We start from the raw sequence: 22823 nt of genomic DNA, 5'->3' as shown, positions 1-22823 counted from the left end.
TAAGATTGAGTATGGCGATCAATTGCTAGAATAGATACAAAAAATGGGCATACTTGACATTTCTTATGTTACATTATTTTGCCTTTTGTAGCGTCATTGGATTGATCACCTTCCTCCACTTTCTTGAAATGATCACTCTTCTGTATAGCAAAATAATTTTGTTTGATTATCAAACCAACCACATTTACAATGTTAAAGTCGTCAATGCAAAGTATCAAAGTTAATACATCATAATAATGTTCCCTCTACAAAAAATCACTTGTAATATTTAGTTGTCCTCCTAATGTTGCTTGATGTTGTGGAAATGAAATATTTTTTTAAATAGAAAATAAATAAGATCGGACATTTTGAGCTCATTATGCTACATAAAGGATGAAGTTCAAAAGATTTGATAAATATGCACATGAGATATGTTAAAAGTAAATATATATAAATATATGATACTAATGAATATATTTCTTCTATGTTCACTGCATGTTATGACAATCATCACAAACATTTAATTCTCATTAATATTCCAACAATCGGTATTAGAGTAAACCATACAAAAGTATAACCAATTTAATTAATTGTACATTCATTATCGTTGTGAAAATCAACGGACGCACAAAAAGAAAAAGCCCGAAACAAGAGACCAAAAAACAAGAACAAAAAAGGAAGACACGCAAAGAAAAAAGAAAACAAACAAACCAGGGCAACACCAACAGCACCCACCCACCCCAAAGAGAAAACCGAGAAGACCCCCACACGCCCACAAAGAAACCCAAGCAACCCACAACGGGACAACCGAGAAACAAAACAGGACCAGAACAACCACAACCAGAAGAACCACCACAGCACAGCACCCAAGAAAAACACAACCCAGCAAGACAACGAAGGGCCAAAACAAAGCGAAGAAAAAGAAAAAACAGGAAAAAAAAAAGAGAGCAAGAGGAACAAGAGGCCGACCAGAAAAACAAAGCAACAAAAAAACGGAGGACAGAAACAAGAAAACACAGCCGACCCAAAGCCACCAAGCGGACCCCGCCCCAACCCAAAGGCCGCCAAACCCCAAAAGGCCCCGGAGCCCCAAAAAAAACAAAGAAAACGAGACAAACCAAACGACACCAAGAAGGGTAACACAACAGCACAACCCACCGGACCGAACAGAACCAAAAGGCCCCCCCACCGAAAACACCACTCAATGTCCCAACCAAAAGGAACAAGGCAACAGTGGGGGGCGCCAATGTGTATCCGAGAAAAAATAGAATTGGAGAAAAATCCAAGTAAAGGGGGGATCTCATAGGGGTACGCCGGATTGATAGTATGATCACATCAATTATCATTTAAGTCACTGGTCTTTATTATTTTTGTAGTAAATGATAATTCAACTAATAGAGAAGAATAAGTGTACTTTCATACTGTATGCGAATACTTGCATCGAGTCTCACACTGCACAAAATCCCCGATGAGCGGGATGAGATGAAGAAGTGTATTTTTATATTGTGTGGAAATATTTGGATTTATATGCTATTATTCTTTGCAACATTGTTGCATCGTCCTTATTTAGGATATATCTGGAAAATCAACCAACATCCTAGCCACCACTTCATCTCAAGCATATGCGGCTAGGATTGCTTCCAAGAGTTCCACTACTGTTAGAAGTTCAACAGCTGATCAAACTTCCAAGAGTTCTACTGATGTTAAAAGTCCCACAATTGATCAAATACCAGTTATTACATACAAGGAGAGCTCTAAAATTGATACTCACAAGGACACTAGGCAACCCAAAGGAGATACTGATTGGTACAAACTCCTAATCAATATTTTATGTAATCTAAAACACTAGAGTCTCCTAGCACCACAGCCACAAGACTCCTAGAACTATACAAAGAATGACTCCAAAAACACTATGAAAAAAGATTTTGTTTCTATATAAAGTTATGTACTAATTATAGTAAATTAAGGTGATTATTATTTTCTATGCTCTTTCATACACACACTCACACTCTCTCTCTCTCTCTCTCTCTCTCTCTCTCTCTCTCTCTCTCTCTCTCTTCTTCTCTATTGCTCTCTTCAACTATTATTATCTTTATCTTCAGCAATCCTCAATAATAGCACAACAAACATGGTGAAAAGTGATTTTGCCTCAAAATCTATTTGCTTGACATGTAGTTCATTTGCAGTCTCCGTATATATACTCAATATAGCATCAATGAGAGGTGTGGCTCCAAATTTGTTTGACAACAAAATTTAATAAATAAAATATCAATTGAACAAATGATTGTTATTAATAAATTCATCATCTAATTAAAAATAATATTGTAAAACTTTTGAGAGGTTATATTCAATGTTAACATATACTTGGTCTAGATTCAAAAGGTAACTATTTACAAAAAAAAAAAAAAAAGATTCAAAAGGTAACTAGTACAAGTCGCTTTAATTCCATTTAATGTTTGTTAACATGTACTTGGTCAAAAAAATCTTTGCTACCATTTTTTGGGCTCCCATTGCTTTCTTTATAAGGTTTACCATCAGTTGCTTACTTATTTGCTTACGATTGAAGGATCAATCTTCTTTTAATTGCTTGTTGAACAGCACGCCAAATCTTGCACGGATGATTGTCTTTTAAATATTTATTTGTTACTTATTTGGGTAAGTCATTTCTTTTTAAATTTCTTTCTATGTTTTCATATTTTTCTGCTAAAGCTATTGCCATTTGTTGGTATTCTTAGTCGGTTCTCAATATCTCCTACGATTTCCTAGTGTCGTTAAACAACTTGGCAATGAGAACAAGTTGATTACTCTTTGTGATGGTGTACAAGTTGGTATCAAATGATTTTTTTATTCTGTGTAAGATATAGGTCAAGCACTTCGTTCAATGTGATGTTGTACCAAATGTTGATAGTAGTCATGGTACTCTTTTTTCTTTTCTTTTCTTTTCTTTATATATATGTTGAGTTTTCTTTACTTTTATTGCAATAGCTATATGTGTGTGTGATTTCGTAGAACTTGCATAGAACAAATCATAAAGGGCCAATATGGGTATCAGAGCTAGTACCCAGAGAGGGAATCACTTTATCAAGATGAAAATCAGCCGAAGAATCACTTTGTCAATATGATATGTATTTGAGTCATCTGGCCGATTCCACTTGATGAGTACCCATGAAGACTCACCAAGTTATTTTTTGATATATTACTAGTAGTATTCTACGCCCAAAATCTCTACGAGGATCGAAAAGAGTAAAAAACACATTTTCTGCCCCTACCTTTTCAACAATTAAAGTTGCAATCTCCGGTTCTCCCGCAGACCATAGAAACACATCCATTTTCCTTTTGCATATTGCTTGAACATTCTCTTGAAATCAGATCGGTGCTCCTCCTCCACATGAGAATGATAAACTCATTTCTCATTTTCCCGAAAAGCTTGCTACAAAATGGAGTGCAAGTGCCCTTCAACGTGAGAATAATAAGCCTCTTTTTTAGTCTCCAGGAAAAACCCACCACAAAATAGGGACTTGCATATTATACAATTTCTACTCTCTCGGTGATTCTTTATGTTGATAGTGCTCCATCAATCAGCAAGTAAACATTGAGAGCCCAGCACCCGATCACTGTGAATGTTATCAAAATTGATCATGTGGATCTTGCATGAGGTGTTGAATGAAGTTATGCTTCTCGTTTTTACAAATGTCTGTTGACAGTACCTGCACGTGAACTGTTGGTTTTGCTTGGCAAAAAAAAGAAATACACATACATGAATGGATACATACCAAAGACAAAAACAAAAACAAAAACAAAAAAACCCTTAAAAACCATTTGGGGTAAATCTTACTTAAAAATCTTATAAACCATTTCCTCTTTTTGAGGAAACAACGAACAAGAAACTTCTAGTTAGAAGAGACATTGTGGAGCTTGTTGAACCCTTTTTATATATATATATATAGTCCCATAACTCTTCCCAAATCAAAAGTTATGCCCGTTTTAAGAATTGTTGTAAAATAGCATAAAAAACCATATGAACACAGTAGAAAAAGAATAAACAAAATGCATAAACAAATTTATATGACTAAACTACAAAACTCACTCACAAATTGAAACTGAATAAATTTTCAAACGAAATAAAAATAAGGTATTCCAGAAAAGTTAGACTAAATATTTGGGGTAAAAAAACGAAACCATAATTTTAATGAACAAAAAACTAGATTAATGAAGTGCACCATTTCATCTTAATTGTACTTTTTTTAAAACAGAAATCAATTAGGAAGTAAAAGATCATATGTTTTGTTGAGCTATTGAAATTCTTTTGTGTCATTTTCTGTAACCAATTTTCATTTTTACTGATATAATTTCTATTTTGAATAAAAGTAAATATTTGCTTAAAAGATTCTTGGTTTCCCCTACAGAATATATAATTTCTCTTATTTATTTTTGGTAATATAATTTCTCTTTTATTGTGTAGATAACTCAAACTATTTATGAATATTCTTTAATCATGCTTTTTCTAATACCAATCATCAGAACATTTCATGGATTTTTTTCCAAAGAAATTCCAAAACTCTAATTTTAATTTTGTATAGTTTGTTCTAATATCAATTGTTTAAACATTTATAGAATTAAATAATTTTGATAAATGGTAAAGTATTCATTTGGTGAGTATCCCAAAAATTATATGTATTATCATCACATGTTTATTTACCAAGTATTTTCGGAATCATCTTTAAGATAGCATACATGAGTCATTGATGGAACTACAACGATTTTAGATCAAGTAGAATATATGATACAAAATTTGAAGAAAAACAAACCTACCATTTATCATTGGAAGAACACTGAATCAAAAGCATGTAACGATTAAATCATTTTCATTCAATCTATATAAGATTTTTGCTTTATGTATGAGATAATTATTTATAGTATCTTAATTTTTTTAAATGACATTCATCATGACTCATTTCAAAGCAGCTTTAATTGTGATCATTGGATAATAAAAGGCCAAGTGTCACAATCTTAGGAATGTATTATAGGGAATCGTAGGAAATTGAATTATAGCTAGTGTGGATAGGGTGCTAAGATACATATCCATTCTCTTTTCTATATATAGATTGCATTAAATAATTTTTAAATTCTTAAAGGCTTTAATTAACCTTGGTTTCAACCTATATTAAAACTTCCCTTAAATTCCATATACATATTGTTACCCCAAAAAAAAATTACATGTACATATGCGCAAAACTTGGAAGCTATGAGATGCTTTTTTATATGTACACGCACCCCCTCCCTCTATTAGGCTGTTTATGTTATTTGATTTTCTTTCTGTAGGTTGTAATCGTGATTTTTCCTTTTAATAAAGTGTCTTCTTACCAAAAAATAAATAAAAAAAACTGGACGCTATGAATTACTTATATATATGCCCACTTTCTTATTATGGTTGTCACAAAAACAAGAAAACAAGGAAGTATATCCAGGGTAGCTAGCCTCTCCACCATTAATTTCAAAAATATAGGTGACAGCGTTGCCACTAGTAGAACTGAAGCGATGACTTCTTCCCTTTATCAACAATCTTTCCCTTTCATAGCAACCCAAATATGAATCAGTAGGGGTAAAGTAGTGAAATTAGGTTTCTGAAACAATATATTTTTGTGACAAAAGTGGAATGGTAGGTTTGGTTCTGAAGGTTAAAGAAATAGTTAATACCAGAAAGGAAATCCCTCACCTGAAACTGATTGTTCATCGAGAAACATCTGAGAAAGATCGAGAAACTTTCCTAGTGTGGTTGAGACAAGATATAATGAATGCACTAATGAAAAACCAAGGTGCTCGATTGTGTTTGGTCTTGGGCCATCCACTGACAAACGATCCTTTTCCTTCCTTTCTTGTGCCAATCAGGGAGAAGAAATTCGTCAAGTTTCCATCATCATTTAAATTGCATTAAAAACGACTTAATTTCATGATATCCAAACCCACTCAATTATTCCTCATTCTGGTGGAGACCCCATGAAACCCACCGTTTTCCTTACCAATTCATTCTCTGCACGTTTCTTTTCTATATAAGTGCCTTTGTGTTGCTCTGCTCATCCTCCATTTTCCTTCCAACCACTCTTCTTCCTCTTCTTTTAATTCTCCTGGTGCTTCTCTCTCTAGAGCTCTCTTCTGTGAGAAAACATTTAGCTTGTAACGTTTGAAGATGAAGTCTGTAGCTGTTCTTCTATTGCTGATGATGATGGTTAGCTCTTGCATGGCAATACAAAGAAAGGCTCTGGTGAGCGAAATATATGTGCAAACCCAGCAGGGCAAGAAGCTTTCTGAGAAATCTGTGGAAGTAGAAGCTGAGAAGGAAGGAATTACAGGAGTGTACGTTTCAGGAAGCAGTACCGACAACCATCATAGTATACCTCGTCAGGACTTCAACAACTGGAGTGGAAGTCCTGGAGATAACAATGGGAATGGTGGTGGGCGGTAATGGTGATAAGGTTCTGTTTGGCAATGTTTTCGTTGGATGTTTTTCTGTTTATTTTTCGGATTCAAAGCATAGGAGGCTAATGCATAGACAAACAGAAAAGACCTTTCAAAGAAAACAAAGAAGCCAAAAACCTAGCTAGATTATATACTTTCTGGATAGCTTATGAAGTATGGTGAAGCTAAGTATAAACCTAGCTATGTTTATACGTAGACGAGAGGAGGCATGCATGCATGCATGAGTGCGTGCAATATAAATAAGCAATCTCATGGAAGGTCATACGTACAATTGATGTCCTTCAAGGCTGGTTCTATAACAGTCGATATGGTTATTGATGTTCATGCATCTTCCCTTTAATTAAGTAAAATTGTGTCAAATAAATGAGAAGTTATACTATAATATATCATTTTCTTCCTGAAGAGGCATTCAATTTAACTCTCCTTGACCGTATATATTTGTAGGGTTTTTTTTTTTTTTTTCCCATATATTTATAGTCTTTCACTCTATAAAATCACGGATTCACATCCTCTGTAATTCCTTTCCCTACAATTCCCTCATTGGATTGTGCCATGTGGCATTTAAGTAATCCAATGGTTATCCAATTTAAACTAAATTTGAATTTTATTTAAACCCACCCATAAATTTGAATTTTATTTAAACTCTTATATGTTGGATAACCATTGGATTACTTACATGCCACATGGCACAATCCAATGAGGGAATTACAGGGAATTGTAGGGAAAGAAATTATAGAAGATGTGGATCCATAAAATCACTCGTTCCCAAAATACCTTCTATTTTTTAAGGATGAAAACTTGGGTTTAGATTTAAAAAAAAAACTTAAAGATATCTCCCCTTGAGACTTAAGTGTCCAATGAGTGATGAGAGAATACCACGTGTAAATATTCTAATTCAATAACATTCATTGAATTTATTCTAGTCTTTGGATTAAATTCTTTTATAAAAAATAAAAGCTACCCTGAGAATGTAGTCGAGGTGTGCATAAGTTAACTGGATGAACCTCAAATCAAATAAATAAATATTTTACAATTATGAGAAATTATCAATTATCATTGTCAATTATGAGAAATTTTCATTATTTTAAATTGTTTGGCATCTATTCTGAATTTTATTTTTATTTAAAATAATAGAAAAACCTCCAAAATCCATAATGAACTTTTTGTCCATTATGGATTATGATGAGAATTTCATTATCTTCATTTGTGTAAGTTTACTTAAAGTTCTATAAGTAAGATGAGGGTAAAATAGTCAATACACATTCTTTTATAACAACCATACTTTTTCCTTCTTTTCTCACTTGTTTACTATCATTTTTAACAATTTTTTATCTTGACACCAAACTTATTTTCCATTTCATAATTTATTTTCGATAAAATTCACCAAACCATTTTTCATTCTTGACCAAAAATGAATTCTTGTACTTATTTATTTTAAATAGGCATAATAGAGAATGAGAATTGATACCAAAAAGAGCCATAGTTAAATCTTATAACTCATTAAGACTTGCAAGAAGGGATCTTGCTTTAATTATGCACATTAAATGCGCATCGCCGTCTAGCGAATTAAAGATCCTGACCGAAATTTTGAATTCAACGGCCAAAATTTTGCATGACAATTCTGAAGCTTTTTCCATGGTAAAAGCTCATTCTAATAATGGGAGTGGTGGGTCCTAACAAATGGGTCCGGTCCAGCCCATCAAATCAGGAGTCGTTAACTTGCAACGACTGTGTTTCCAACCATCTTTTGATGATGATCATAACAAGATCTAAATTAAAGTGGATGTACGGTACACGTACTCATGGAGTTACAAGTTTGTCATTACACATCATATATTCACTAGGCAGACTTCATCTCTCTGGCAGATTTGGTTTTGATGGCCTTGAGCTGGTTTGCTTGTGAGGAAGAATGATTGCAAGCCAACTTGGGCTTAGTCTATCCAGTGTGGGTTGGAATCCTGGCCTTAAAGGGGCTCTTCCAATGAATTACAGTGAGTTATAGTGATGTGTCCAAAAATTGATCACTCATTAATGCTTGCTTGCAAAACAAGGTTAGACATGGGCCAACTCAGCGGTCGGGAAACCATCTTGCGAAGGTTAAATCAATAATGGATCACCACAGAGCCCTGGCTAGTTGCAGAGCTTAATTGAATAACAATAATGGAGGGAAACAATTCAAATACCTCTAGTTCGTGTGATACTTTAGTTTATATAGGATTCACCTTTTATTCTCGATCGTAGAATTCTTCCATGATCCTTCTTGGTAGCCGTCCAATTGTAGGGTTTGTCCCCCTTCTTTTTAAGTCAATTGTAATTTCCATGTATGTCACGATCGTATATCCCGAATTTAATGGGAGCACGTCTCTTTCCATAATCGTCGGGTTTCTTCACACTTACGCTACTTATTGGTACAACCTTTGAACCAATCCCAATGGAGGTCCCTGACCCAATCGCAGTTGAACCTAGTTTGCTATTATTTAATCCTTATCATGAGCCCCTCAGGCCAAGTGATCGGTATGACACGATCGATTGTTTGGTTTGCCTTTTCTCGATCACAAACCCTAGAATGTTAGGGTGAAGTCCAAATGTCCTCCCGTTATCCAAACATCTCATTTATTGCTCTCACCTGTGCAACGGTAAGTTTCATCGAGCCGCACTTGCTTTTCGTATCCCATGCTTCTTTCGCCACGTGGTCCTAGGGAACAGGCGCCATCATGACAGCATCATGGTTGAACCGTCTTCTTCATCCCACCGTTGATCATGGATTGATCTTATTCGTTGGATCATGTCTTGAACCGTCATTTGAACTCGACCGTTGATCTGGATGCATCTCATTTGTTCAAAATCCTGTCAAATCTATTTAAACCTCTTCGTTCTTCAGCTCCAACTTTACCTTACCATTTCGCGAACTCATCTGCACTTGAAGTCTCCAGCAAGTTTTCAAAATTTCAACCCTTCCAACTTCCATCTATAACTCGTTTTAAGATCAAACAAGTAAGTTGCCTAGTCTTCAGCTTTGTTTCTTCTTCTTTCCCATCATTTCTTTTCTTTTCGGGTTTGTGACCTCTATCGTAGCTTACTTAGGATTCCAACCCTTCACCTTCTTCAAAAAACTTTAGAACCCACTTTGTCTTCTCCAATGGGTAGTGGCAAAACTTTTTATGATGATTCCATCGATCGAATGATCGATGGTCGATCGAATGTCGATGGAGATGATTCTACTAATCAACCTAGCCCTCCAGCTTCAATTGAGCTATTAGGTGATAAGAATGGGAGGATCATCGACCATTGGTTGACCTCCATTCTATCCACCCCTAGGGAACAACTAGGGAATGAGATGGAGAGCAGAAGAATTGCTCCTTCTCCAGCTTCCCGAAAGCAAAAGGCCTCCAAGTAGATTATTACTGGGAGTTCCCGACCGTCGAAGAGGGCTTCCCATGGCCCAAGCTCCTATTGTTTTCCACGTTCATCCTGCCGAAGTGGATGAAATTTCAAATAGTTTTTCCATTCCTTTTTCCTACCTCCTTCAGGTACCTAACCCTAATGAGAGGGTTGATTCCAATCCCCCCGAGGAATTTTCTCTCTATGTATACACCCTAAATAGTGGGGTTAGGTTCCCTTTCTTTTCTACTATATTGACAAAAATTATGAACCACTGGGACCTTTGTCCTGGTATGCTTCTCCCGAATAGCTGGCGACACATCATCGACTTCCTCAGGTTGTGCTTCGAACTCCAAATCACTCCTTCTCTTCCCCTCTTTTCACAGTTCTACTATCTGAGCAAATCCAACCCTCCCGTTTGGGTTTTCTTCTCTAAATGTCCCAAAAGTGAATTGGGATGGTTAGGTAGCATCCTCGCTAAGGAGACTTGCCCATCTAGCCATAATGGATGGAGTCATTGGTTCATGTTCTGCCAAGCGCCCCCTTATGATCTGAATTTTCCAATCACTTGGAGTCATTAGAGCTCATTTCACCCAAGAGAATTTTCCCCTCCCTCTATCTCCCGACAAGGATAGCATCGTTCAAACTATCAAGTTGAATTCGGGCACATTAAGAGATCCATGGCCTTGCCATGGAATATGAGGAAATTCTTCGATGGTGGGGTGTAGCCCCCAGTGAACTCCGAACCTTTTTAATTTTATATTTACTTTTCGCTTTAATATTTTTTTTACACTTGTTTATTTTCTTTTGTATTTGAAGTACCGCCTAAGTATAACCCGAAGGCGATGAAGGACCTCGCCAACCAAGGATTCAAGGTAGTTGAAGATAGAGCTGCTCAAACAAGAAGAAAGGAGTCTGAAGCTCCTACATCAGGCCCGTAGGCTGCTCCTCAGGCCCCTAAGGACCTTCTAAAGATACGCACTGACCCAACAGCCAAGGGTAAGGGGTCGGATTGACATTGCTGAATCGACTCAAGACAACGTGAATCTTGTGAAGAGAAGGTGCGACCTTATCGACGATGCTGCGTCAAAGAAGGCCAAGTTCAAGCAAAGTGATGCATACATCCCTCCATGGAAGTTATTGATGAGAGAAGTCTCCTGTGACTCGGGAATGGCTTTAGAGTGGGCTACCAATGCCCAAATGCCTGTCGATTGGGAGGCCCACAATATTATGCCCGATGAAGAGTTTGTAAACTCTTCAATTAGGTAAGTCTCTCGCTTAGCCCTCCTTTCTCTTGTTCTCTGTTTTTTTCTTTTTTTCTTATCATTTAATTGTTGTAGGGTCCTCACTGATGACTTCCATCGCCATATGGAAGCGTTGTTGAGGGTGGGGCGTCTGAGTGTCTGATCCAAGCGCCATGACGAGGAGATGAAGGCCAAAGATAAGGAGGTCTCTCGTCTTCAAGAAGACAATTCCAGACTTTGTAAAGCTGGAGAAGAGATCGCAATGGCCACAGGAGAATCGGTGAGCACAAGAGAGAAGTAGAGAGGCTGCGGACTGTGCTTTCGGCCTCTGATTCGAAGGTTGAAGGCCTGATTCGGGAACGGACAATCTCCAGGACTATTTGATTCTTGTTATTCCCTTTGGTCCTAAAAGCCTCTCTATCGAGGTTCGTAAAGCCTGCATTCAAAAGTATCTGAATAGCTAGCCATTTGTCGTTCTTCTCAATCGGTACAACTCAATGGCTTATCGTGATGGCCAAAACGAAGTTTGGAGGTCTATCCAATGACACGATTCCTCCTTCCCAACCGATCTCCATAAGGACATCTGCAATGCTAAAGTCTTTGAAGAGCTAAAGTTGGGGGCTCCCAAATGGACACTTAGCAAGACCGATCATATGCCGGTTAATCCGAACGTCAAGGGCTACCTCAGCGATGAACCCCCCCCCCGGCAACTCCCAAACCTAAGGCTATGGAGGCGAATGCCGACCTCCCAGACTACACCATCGAGCAGCTTCCAAACCTTGCCGACTTCACACTTGAAAATCCTCCCGATCAGCAATGAAACCTTTACTTCTTTTTCTTTGTGTACACCAACCGTGTTTGGTTCTTCTTCTTCTTCTTCTTCTTTTCTTTCTTTCTTTCTTTCTTTCTTTTTTTTTTTTTTTTGTAGGGGCTAGCTCCCTCTAGCTCCCTCTAGCCGTTTGAATATAAATTAACTTCCTTTATCAAGAGCTTCTTTTATACTTGATGCTTTGCAAACTAATCTGATTAACTTACTTAGGTTGAATTCGAGCTCTTGTCTTCAACATGAAGCATACATAGTATTACTTAGAAAGTTTTTGAAAGTTTTTCTATGTATTAGAAGATCTTAGTCGGGCGTAACCAAAGTCTTTCCTTAGAAAATTTATGAAAATTTTTGCAAGTTTTAGAAGGTCTTAGTCGGGCATAGCCAAAGCCTTTCTTTAGGAATTTCTTGAGAGATTCACAAAGTGTTAGAATGGTCTTAGTCTATCTTAACCGAAGCCTTTTGAATTTTCAATTGTACACACCTACCCCCATTCAAAAGAGGTTTGGTTTCTAAAACTTAAACTTCATTGAAATCTTGAGTCATATTGCAAAATCTCAATCGTGAATACATAAAAATTACTGAGGATAAATTTTTTTCAAATGTCTTTCATTCTATGATCGGTCCAACTCTCAATTAGTTGTTGGATTCTTCAACTTGTAGACGCCCGATCCTACTTGTTTTTCAATCATATGGTCCTTCCTAGGAAGGATCCAACTTCTTTTGGTGTCAAGGGTCTGAAGCTGCCATATTCCTTAGAACAAGATCCCACAAACGGTACTAACGGTATCTTATTCGGGCGTTATAGTATGATGAAATACTTCTGTGATACTGCTAAATTTGGGCTATGGCTTTCGTTCAAACTTCATCCAAGAATTCTAAATTATCCAGCAAACCTTGCTCATTTGCTTTTTCTTCAAATTCTCTTTCTCTGAGAATCCCGGCCATTATTTCTACTGGAGTCAAAGCCTCTGATCCATAGGCCAATTTAAATGGTGTTTCTCCTGTTGGTGTTCAAATCATTGTTCTATATGCCCAAAGCAAATTCGGGAGCTCTTCCACCCACAAAGCTTTATTCGATTCCAATCTCTTATTGATTCCATCTAGCAGTGTTTGGTTGGTTACCTCTACTTGTCCATTGCTTTGGGGGTATGCTACGGAAGACATTCGGTGCTCGATCATGTAAGTTCCACAAAACTAAGTGAATTGTGGGTTATTAAACTATGTTCCATGATCGGTAACAACCACCTTCAGACTCCAACACAAACTTCTCGACCCTCTCTCGGTGATTTTAAGCAAGTGGAACTGCTTCAACCCACTTGGTGAAGTAATCAATTGCCACGATCAAGTACTCCTGACCACCTGAAGCCTTAGTGAACTTTCCCATTATGTCAATTCCCCACAAAGGGAATGGGATCGGGTCCAAGATAGATGTCAAGGGTGCTGCTGGTTTTTTTGACACTATTGAATGTACTTGACAATTCCTACAATGACAAACGTACTCAAGTGCATCCTCTTGTATTTTTGGCCAATACATCCCGAGCCTGAGTATCTTGTGTGCCAAAGCTCGTCCACCCACATGGGCTCCACAGATACCCTCGTGCACCTCTACTAATGAGTTCTTCAATCCTTCTGGTCCCAAACACCTTAGCAATGGTCTAGCATAAGATCTTCGGTATAGTCTTCCATTCTGAATGGTAAACCTTGCCACTCAAATTCTAGTAAGTAGTGCTTCTTTTGGATCTTTGACCAACTGATCATATCGTAGGTACTCCACGATCGGGTCCATCCAACAACGTTTGTCTTCCACATACATCACGTTTGTGCTCCTCGTACTTGGGAAGTCTAGTTCTTTGATGTAAACATAAGGTTTGAGGGTTCTTACCTTCATATTCGCCAATCTTGATAGCTCATCTGCCATTTCATTCTCCTTCCTCAGGATCTGAAAGACTTGTACTTATTTAAATTCCTTTTTTAGCATTTATATCATATCCTAATACTTTTGCAACCAAGGCTCCTTAATCCCGAAGTCTCCTTGTACTTGATTAACTATGAGCTGAAAATCACTATAAACATTTATCTCTAGGATGGCTAGTGCTTTTGCCAGCCGAAAGCTAGCCAAAAAGGCTTCATACTCGGCCTCATTGTTGCTTGCTTCAAACCCAAACTTTAATGCGTACCGAATGATGAACCCTCCTAGGCTCTTCAATAAAACTCTAGCTCCTGCTCCTTGCTTGTTACTTGAACCATCCACATAGATGTCCCATCCACATAGGTAATTTGTTCTACCCTTTCTTCTATTGGAGCTGTGGTTTCTACCACAAAATCAGCTAAGGCATGAGCTTTTATGGTTGTTCAAGGCTTAAAATCTACTTGTTATTCGCCAAGTTCTACTGACCATGCTACCATTCTCCTTGATAGGTTTGGCTTATGAAGTACTTTATTTAGGGGGAAAATAGTTAATACCTCAATTAGGTGGGCCTAGAAGTATAACCTTAACTTCCTTGTTGCCATCATTAGGGCCAAAGCTTGTTTCTCGATTTCCGTATACCTAGTCTTCGCATCAAGAAGTACATGATTGATATAGTAAAATGGCCACTATTTTTTATCTTTTTCCCAAACAAGGACTGCACTTACTGCCGAAGCCAAAGATGCCAAATATATTTGTAATGTTTCGCCTTTCTCTGGTCGGGATAACAATGGTGGTTTTCCCAACATTTATTTAAGGCTCTCGAACGCCTTTTGGCATTCCTCTATCCTTCATGCCTCTTTGCTACCCTTCAAATCCTTCAAAGCCTTGAAGAATGGTAAGCATCGTTCTCCCGACTGTGCGACAAATCTATTCATAGTTGCCACTCATCTCATTAAGTACTATACATCCCGAACGGTCTTTGGAGGCTTCATATGGATTTGCCTCAATTCCTCTTTGGGAAACCATAAATCCTAAGAATTTTCCCGAGGATACTCCGAAGGCGCATTTCTCTGGGTTGAGTTTCATCTGATATTTCCTAAGTACATTGAAAACTTCTACTAAGTCTAAGACATGACTCGAACGTTGAAGGCTTTTCACGAGCATATTATCTACGTAAGCCTCAAAATTTCTCCCGATCAAGTCTTTGAACATTTTATTCACTGCTCTCTGGTATATTGCTTCATCATTCTTTGACCCGAACGACATGACCTTGTAGTATAAGCTTTCTCAATCGGTCATGAATGCAGTGAATTTCTCGTCTTCTTTGTTCATCAAAATTTGATTGTATCCCGAGTATGCGTCCATGAATCTCAAGGTCTCAGGTCTCATAGCCGGCAGTTGCATCAATGAGGAGATCGATTCTAGGCAATGGATAACAATCTTTTGGACATGCTTTGTTTAAGTCTGTGTAGTCAGTACACATTCGCCACTTCCCATTTGCCTTTTTAACCATCACAACGTTGGCTAACCAAGTTGGACATTCGATTAGTTCAATGAATCTTGAACCCTTAGCTTTTCTACTTCAGTCTTATTGTCTCATGCTTTTTTGATCAAGAAGTTCCTTCTCCTTTGAATGACTGGCTTGGCCTTCGGTTCGATCCATAATTTGTGATTTGCAACACTTCAATCTATTCTTGGCATGTCTGCGGCTAACTATGCAAATACATTTATATTTTCCCAAAGGAACTTTTTCAATTCTTCCTTGAAGTCTGCAGATTGTTTCGACCCAATAAAGGTTGCTTTCTCCTCCTTAGAAGGATCCAATTGGATTCTCTCCAGCTTTACCACAGGTTCGGGTCTTTCCATGACCTCCTCGTCCCGATCATCACAAACCTCAATTGGCAAGGTCATAGCCTTTCTCGGTTCAGCTTTATCTTTCAAATAGGAAATATAACATTGTCTAGAGGTTTTTTGATCAAAAGTTACTACTCCAACGCCATTGCTTGTTGGGAATTTGATCTTCATGTACTTGTGAGTGATGGCCTCCCGAGTATGACGTTGTATGCAGGGAGTTCTCGAACAACCAAGAAATTTACCCAAACAGTTATCTCTTTCAAAAAAGTATCAACTATCAAATCCAATTGAACATCTCCCTCAGTGATAGTTGATGATCCAGAAATCCATATAAATGAGTTAAAGTTGGTTTCATTAAATCCTCTTCCATCTTCAACTTCTGATACGCTTTGTAAGACAAGAGATTTGCTGATGACCCTATGTCTACTAGCACTTGGTGTACCTCTTGATGGCCAATCTCTACTTTTATCATGATCACATTGTCATGTGGAGCACACACACCTTTTTCATCTTCCTCATTGAACACGATGGTCTCCTCGAGAATCAACCTCTTTCTTTTCTTCACAGCCTCTCCCGATCCTACAAACTTTGATTTTGCCTTCAGTCTTTTGAGGGATTTGGGTTTTGATCCTCCGAATATGGTGAGGATCAGGGACCAACTAGACCCTGCAATCTCCTTTCCTTTCTTGGAGTTGGAAGCCTTGGGCCTATGGTCTCTGCTTCCCAATCGTTCTATTCTTTTTTCTCCAGTTGTTCTTATTTCTCGATCGTCTTCTCTACACTTTATATAATTTGCCAAATGCCCTTGGGATATTAGCCTTTTCATATATCTTCCTTCAAGGGCTTGCACTCATTGGTGTAATGTCCATAATCCATATGGAAACGACAATATTTGTTCATGTTTCTTTCTTCAGGCTTGGATGCTATCTTGGGTGGCCATCTCAAGATATCTTTATCATTAATTTGCATCAAAATCTTTGAGCGTCAGGCATTCAATGGAGTGTTCTCAGCATGGTCGGGTGAGCATTGTCTCCAACCCGATAAGGCGATAATCCCTTGTTTCCACGATCATTGTTTTGTGCTTTAGAGCCTTGGCCTTTTTCCGACGCTTTTAGCTCCTTGTTTGCTGCCTTCACCTCTCATTGCCAAGCGTTAAGGATTTCTATTACTTTTGCTTGCTTTTGGCATCTTTGAACAAGCTCGGCATACGTGGTCAACATGTCCTGCAACAACAACTCTAAAAGTCTGCCTGTTAAGAGAAAGACCTATAAAGAGTGTTGTTTTGGCCACTTGCCCATCAAGGTTCTCAATTTCCATGGTTGCTTTAGGGGTGGTTTGGGGTAGGAAGCCCCGGGATTCCACAACCCACAAACCAACAAACAAAAAAAACCTCTTGGGGGTAGGAAAATCTCTAGTTCATGAATCTAGAGACACCTTTCCAAAACTTGCAGAGATTTATGGGTGAGGGTGAAATCAGAGACAAAAAATTCATTTAAAATTCTCGTTGATCAAATAGTTTTTAGGATGAATCCATAGATTTCATTCCACAACCAAACATCTAATTTTATATTATAACTCCAAAATTGAACTATAGACTTGAAATCTAGATATTTGAAACTTCCGAACAAGCTCATTAAAATTAGCTATCTTTCTCGAGGATAGGTTAAAAAACCACTTCTGAGCTACTCCCGTTAATGATGACCCAAACACTTTGCACAAGATCTTGGCCAAGTTGCCAGCAACCGCCATTATTTGTTGGTAGTAACTCATATGGGCCACTGGGTCCCCACATCCATCAAACAAAGAGAAGGTCGGGAGTCTGAAATTATGAGGGAATTCATATATACCTATCTATGGCTTCAACAAAGGGGTTTTTTCTCTCTGATAATCGAGTATATATCATCTGATTTATTGCCCTTCGTGAGTTGCCCCAATTTATGGTTTATATTTGCAAACTTCCAATCGATCTAAACTGCTCTTGTGTTTGGGGTCCGATCGCCATCTCTATCCGATCGTTGAGATGTTGTTGAGTACGTTCATACCCCTCTCTCGATCCTGGTCAAAGTTGTTGTTCGGCTTCCTTGCTATCGGTCTTGCACTTTATGGTCGTTTCTCCTTGGCAACTCTCCCATCCTTCTCACTCCTGAACGTTCTCCTCCTTCCGGTAACCTTAAGTTTATTTCTAATGACTGATGGAAGTTCTGGCCTTCGGTCAGGTTCCTTTCCCTTTCGCGGAGAACGTCCCCTTACTTGGGACTTCCTCCTTCCAATCCTTGAGCCTTTGAGGTCATTTTTTTTTTTATTTAAGCCTTTGAGGTCAATTTTAGAAGATGATTTTTTTATTATTTAATTTAGTGTCAATCATTTGATCTCACCTATGATTAGTGTCACTCATCAATCTAGAAACAGACAGAATGGAAATCCCCTTCCAAAAAAAAGGATCGAAGAACGTTTTGATGGGCCATCATTAAACATCAATATATTTTGCAAGCAAACTTGGGCATGTGTTTGGATTCCTTTTATTTTTTCGTTGGGTTCTTTTTTTTCTTCCTTTTTTTCCTTTTCCGGTTGGGGGGTGGAGTTGTGGTTGATAAATGTGGTTTGGGTCAAACTCGACACTGTTCATGTTTCATGGTATTGGAGTTCGGGGAGCGGCCGGAACTGCAAAATCCCAACTGAAATCAGAAACTGTAGCTCCACTTCGCACTACACGGTAGCGGTGTACGTTAGATCAATTCAGTGGCTGGGATTCTATAATGCGCATGGACAGTATGTTATGTTTCTCGAAACCCAGGCAGCCGGTATTCAGTTATCCGTAAAATCGATTCTCTCTCTCCGTCTTCTTCCTTCTCTCGGAACGCTTCCGTGCGTTCTCGAGAAAAACCCTAGTTACCACTCTGTAGCCATTGAAGCCTTACAGGTTATGTTCTTCATGACTTAATTGTAGTTTTAGGTTTCTTTAATTTATCTTAACGTATTAGTTCTCTTATCGACTTTGTGTACTTTTATTCAATTTGAAATTCACGTGTACCATCTTTCAGATTTCCTCAACTTAGGTTTGCAATCGAGTAAGCTATTCGTGTCTTATTTGAAATTTTGATTAACAGTGGTCATTTTTTGTTAATTTATTTCTTGTTTTGAGCTTTGTAAGTCTATCTTGGTTAATGGGTGATGTGAAGATACCTGCTTGGCTAGAAGGTTTGCCTTTGGCACCTGAGTTTCACCCTACAGATACCGAATTTTCTGACCCAATTGCTTACATATCGAAAATCGAGAAGGAAGCTAGTGCTTTTGGGATCTGCAAAGTCATCCCACCGTTTCCCAGACCTTCGAAAAAATTCGTTTTTTCTAACTTGAATAAATCGCTCTCTCGGGCCCCAGAATTAAGCCCTGATGCTAATATCCCAGTTACTTCTTCCGCTGGAAGGGGTTCTGAGGATAATGAGAATGATGTTGATATTAGGGCTGTATTCACAACAAGGCACCAAGAATTAGGTCAGAACATTAAACGAACCAAAGGCCTTTCTCCAGTTCCGCAAGCAGCAGTTCATAAACAAGTCTGGCAAAGTGGGGAAGTCTACACACTGGAACAGTTCGAGTCTAAGTCAAAGGCTTTTGCTCGAAATTACCTGAGTATGATAAAGGATGTAAACCCACTTGTTATAGAGGCATTGTTTTGGAAAGCATCTTCTGAGAAGCCCATTTACGTGGAGTATGCCAATGATGTGCCAGGGTCAGGCTTTGGTGAACCGGAGGATCCATTTTGTTGTTTCCATAGGCGGAGGAGAAAGAGGAAATTCTATAATAAACGTCGTGGAAGCAGTAATCCTGAGGGTCAAGAAAGTGATACTGTTAATAGCTCTCACAAGGATGCAGAGAATGTTTCTCCTATGAAGACTGACTCTGATGCATCCTTGGTGAGTTTGAACCCCTCTTCAAGCTCGCCAACTCCTCTACTAGACGATGGATCTAAGTTATCGAAGCAAAGGATTCCAAATACTTGTAGCGATAGGGAAGGTACAGCTGGCTGGAAGCTTTCGAACAGCCCTTGGAATCTACAAGTTATTGCAAGGTCACGTGGCTCACTTACGCGGTTTATGCCAGACGAAATTCCTGGTGTTACTTCTCCCATGGTCTACATTGGCATGCTATTCAGCTGGTTTGCTTGGCATGTGGAAGATCATGAGCTTCACAGCATGAATTTTCTCCACACTGGTTCTCAAAAGACTTGGTATGCTGTTCCTGGGGACTTTGCCTTTGCTTTTGAGGAAGTTATTCGCCGCCAGGGTTATGGAGGAAATGTCGACCGTTTAGGTATGGAACTTTATTTTTTTCCTGAGTTATTGGTCCGTCGAATGAATATTGCATTAGAAAGTGGTAGACATTAATGCTTTAAAATCCTGCCTTGATACTTAAAAGTATGATAATCTAAAGATAAACTTTTCAAATATCCAATTCATATTGTGCAGAAGAAATAAACTTTTTTAATTCCAGCATTCAGTTGGTTTATGCAATTTTCTTTCTATTGTTAACGACTTCTAGGTTGCAAAAGTTAGCTGCTTTGATGACTGTAATCCCCATCTCTCTGACATATGGACCTTGAATAGTAAATAGTTGTATGATGATTTATAGTATCAAGCAGTTTTCCCTGTTGAGTGCAGAGAATTGCTATACCAGTGTCTGCTTCATGTGATTTTTCTGTAAGATAATTGCTTGTTTTTCTGTTGTAAAGTTGTTGCTCTATAAATCGATGAATACTTATTTAATTGGCTACTTATACTACCTTACATTTGTTTCTGTTCACATTTGAATTAAAGTATTGTGCCTTCAGATTTGAACATAATACATTCTATCACTTTTGTATGTAAGTCAAGTCTATTTACTTTTCTTTTCAGCTGCATTGACACTCCTAGGTGAGAAGACGACTCTGTTATCTCCTGACGTAGTTGTTGCATCAGGGATTCCTTGTTGCAGGTGGTTACGACTTATCTAGAATTGCTCTTGGATTCTTCTTTCATCAGCTGACACTTATAACTAGATTGGCATCTTTTATTTCATCGTCATTTATCTATGGAAAGTCTGATTAATTTTTATTTGTGTTCAATCTTTAGATTAGTGCAGAATCCTGGTGAATTTGTTGTGACCTTTCCAAGAGCCTATCATGTAGGGTTCAGCCATGGTAAGTTTCTAAATGGATACTTGTCTTTGATCTTACAAAGTATAGCTTTTGTAAGTTTGTTACTGTCCAAACTTTAATAGAATGTTCAAACACCTACAGGTTTTGGGTTAAATCCTCATTCAAACCAGAATTGCAGGGAAGTAAGGAAAATCCACAATCAGTAAACAATTGATTTCTTAATCATATTCAAGTCTGAATAGGCACTAGGCTGAAACTTAGGTTGGTGATTTAAATTGGCAGGTAGACATAAACCATACAGTATGATGCAAATCTTGGGTCAGATTACTAGACATGGTAGAAATAACATTTTTAGCAGTCTGACATCTAGAGAGGAAATATGAATTAGGTACAAGAATTACTAACTACCAACAAGAGACTCAAATTTATGTAGAGATTTAGATCTGAATCTGAATAAAAAAATGGAAAAGAGTGATTAGAAATCAATTTAGAATTTAGAGTATGGTTTCAAAATTAATGGAGAAACTGAGAATTAGAAACTAAATAGTTTCATTATAGATCTGATTAGTAGTATAGCATTCACAAAAGAAAAGCAACCTCAAAGGAAAGTGAAAAAACTAGTGTTCCAGGGTTGGAGAAGTGCAGAAAACTGACCTGAATCAATTGAAAAGAAGATGGAGATGGTTGAAGGTGAATATAATCATAGTTATCAAAGTGTTTGCCTAGGTGGCCACCTAGGCGCCTAGGCCCACTTTTAGGTCAAGGCGACTTGGTGTTGCCTTTGTTGTCTAGGCGATGCCTTGTCACCTTGGCTTTTGTTGCCCTCTATTGCCTCACCTCGCCTTGTCGCTATGACAACCATGAATCCCTTGATTTACTTGCTAAATCCATGGCAAAAGCTACTATTGAATACACACAGCTGTTGACTCCTGAGTCAATAAAAGCAGCACTTATTGATTCCCATCAGATTAAGAGTGAGATCCACAGACCAAAGAAACAGCCAAAGCCTTTCCTATTCATATTATGGGTGGGTAGAGTCGTGGCCCCTTGCATACTTATATGATAGTGCTAGAGACACTCGGACTCAAAATGGAAATGGTGCAGTTTGGCTGTCTAAACATGGTCTCAGGTGTAGGATTCTTCCCTGCAGTAGCCCAATTAGGCGTAGCAAATCCCACTGAACAAACACAAAAATTGTTTGGCAGAGTCAATATGTGGTCTTCTATTTTGAATTATAATCCTATAAGGTTGCATTTTCCCATTTATATTTGGTTTTTGTTTTGCAGACACTCATTTATAGGGATTCAACTACATTCCGTATGCAGCATCATAGTCCTCCCAAACTCGACCCACAGCACCTGTATAATATAACCTACTTCAGTCAACCTTGCTGTCCCATCTAACTGCCGTAAACCATAAGTTTCAAGCAAGCTGCAGTTTTGAGCACTTGCAACTTCCTTCTAGAAGAAAATATAGGTGAACCTGCCAAGTCCATTCCAATGATAGGATCTTCATCCCCTTTGGACTGTATTATCCTCATACCTTGTTAAGAAAACCATTCGAATTGGTTGCAATCTGACCAACCAATTTTCTGAAATCACCCTTTTACCCTTTCAATACTATTCCTCTAATTCCCAAGTTCGAGTTGATTTTGGTTGAGGTCTTGGAAGAACTCGTGCCTAGTTGATCCTATTCAATCTAGGATGACGTTTTTAATCAAGGTGCTGCTTAGAGGCTTAGTTGATGGGGTTTTTTATTTTTTTTTTTTTATTTTTTGATTCTTGAAATATAGCCTCTTTTTGGCCTCTACGGATAATGAATGAACTATTTTCTAAAAAAACTCACTTATAATGATACTTTGGTTCATTGTTGGAATTGAATCCAATAGAGTTCTCCTATGGTAATTTAAACACATGTAATTAATAGAAGCATAAACATGGTTCCAATACGAACATGTTTGGATTCCTTCTTGGAAATTTGCTAGCTTTAGTCTATTGCCTTAGACTACACGTTCCC

General features: G+C 38.0%; 1 protein-coding gene across 1 annotated transcript in view; it reads left to right on the top strand.

Moving 5' to 3' along the window:
* Positions 1-18251: 18251 nt before the first annotated feature.
* ELF6 (Zinc finger (C2H2 type) family protein / transcription factor jumonji (jmj) family protein) overlaps positions 18252-22823 on the top strand; it is a 31865-nt gene continuing 27293 nt past the window's right edge. Inside the window, exons 1-3 of the mRNA XM_089144018.1 lie at positions 18252-19984; positions 20566-20644; positions 20782-20849. Of these exons, the coding sequence (XP_089000144.1) occupies positions 18835-19984; positions 20566-20644; positions 20782-20849 (1297 nt within the window). The 5' untranslated portion in view covers positions 18252-18834. The remainder of the gene's footprint in view (positions 19985-20565; positions 20645-20781; positions 20850-22823) is intronic.

The sequence above is a fragment of the Hakea prostrata genome, chromosome 2 (assembly GCF_041222555.1).
Source record: "Hakea prostrata isolate BN-2017 chromosome 2, UWA_Hpros_2, whole genome shotgun sequence".
NCBI classification, from domain to species: domain Eukaryota; kingdom Viridiplantae; phylum Streptophyta; class Magnoliopsida; order Proteales; family Proteaceae; genus Hakea; species Hakea prostrata.
This window is presented reverse-complemented; position numbering and strand designations above follow the sequence as displayed.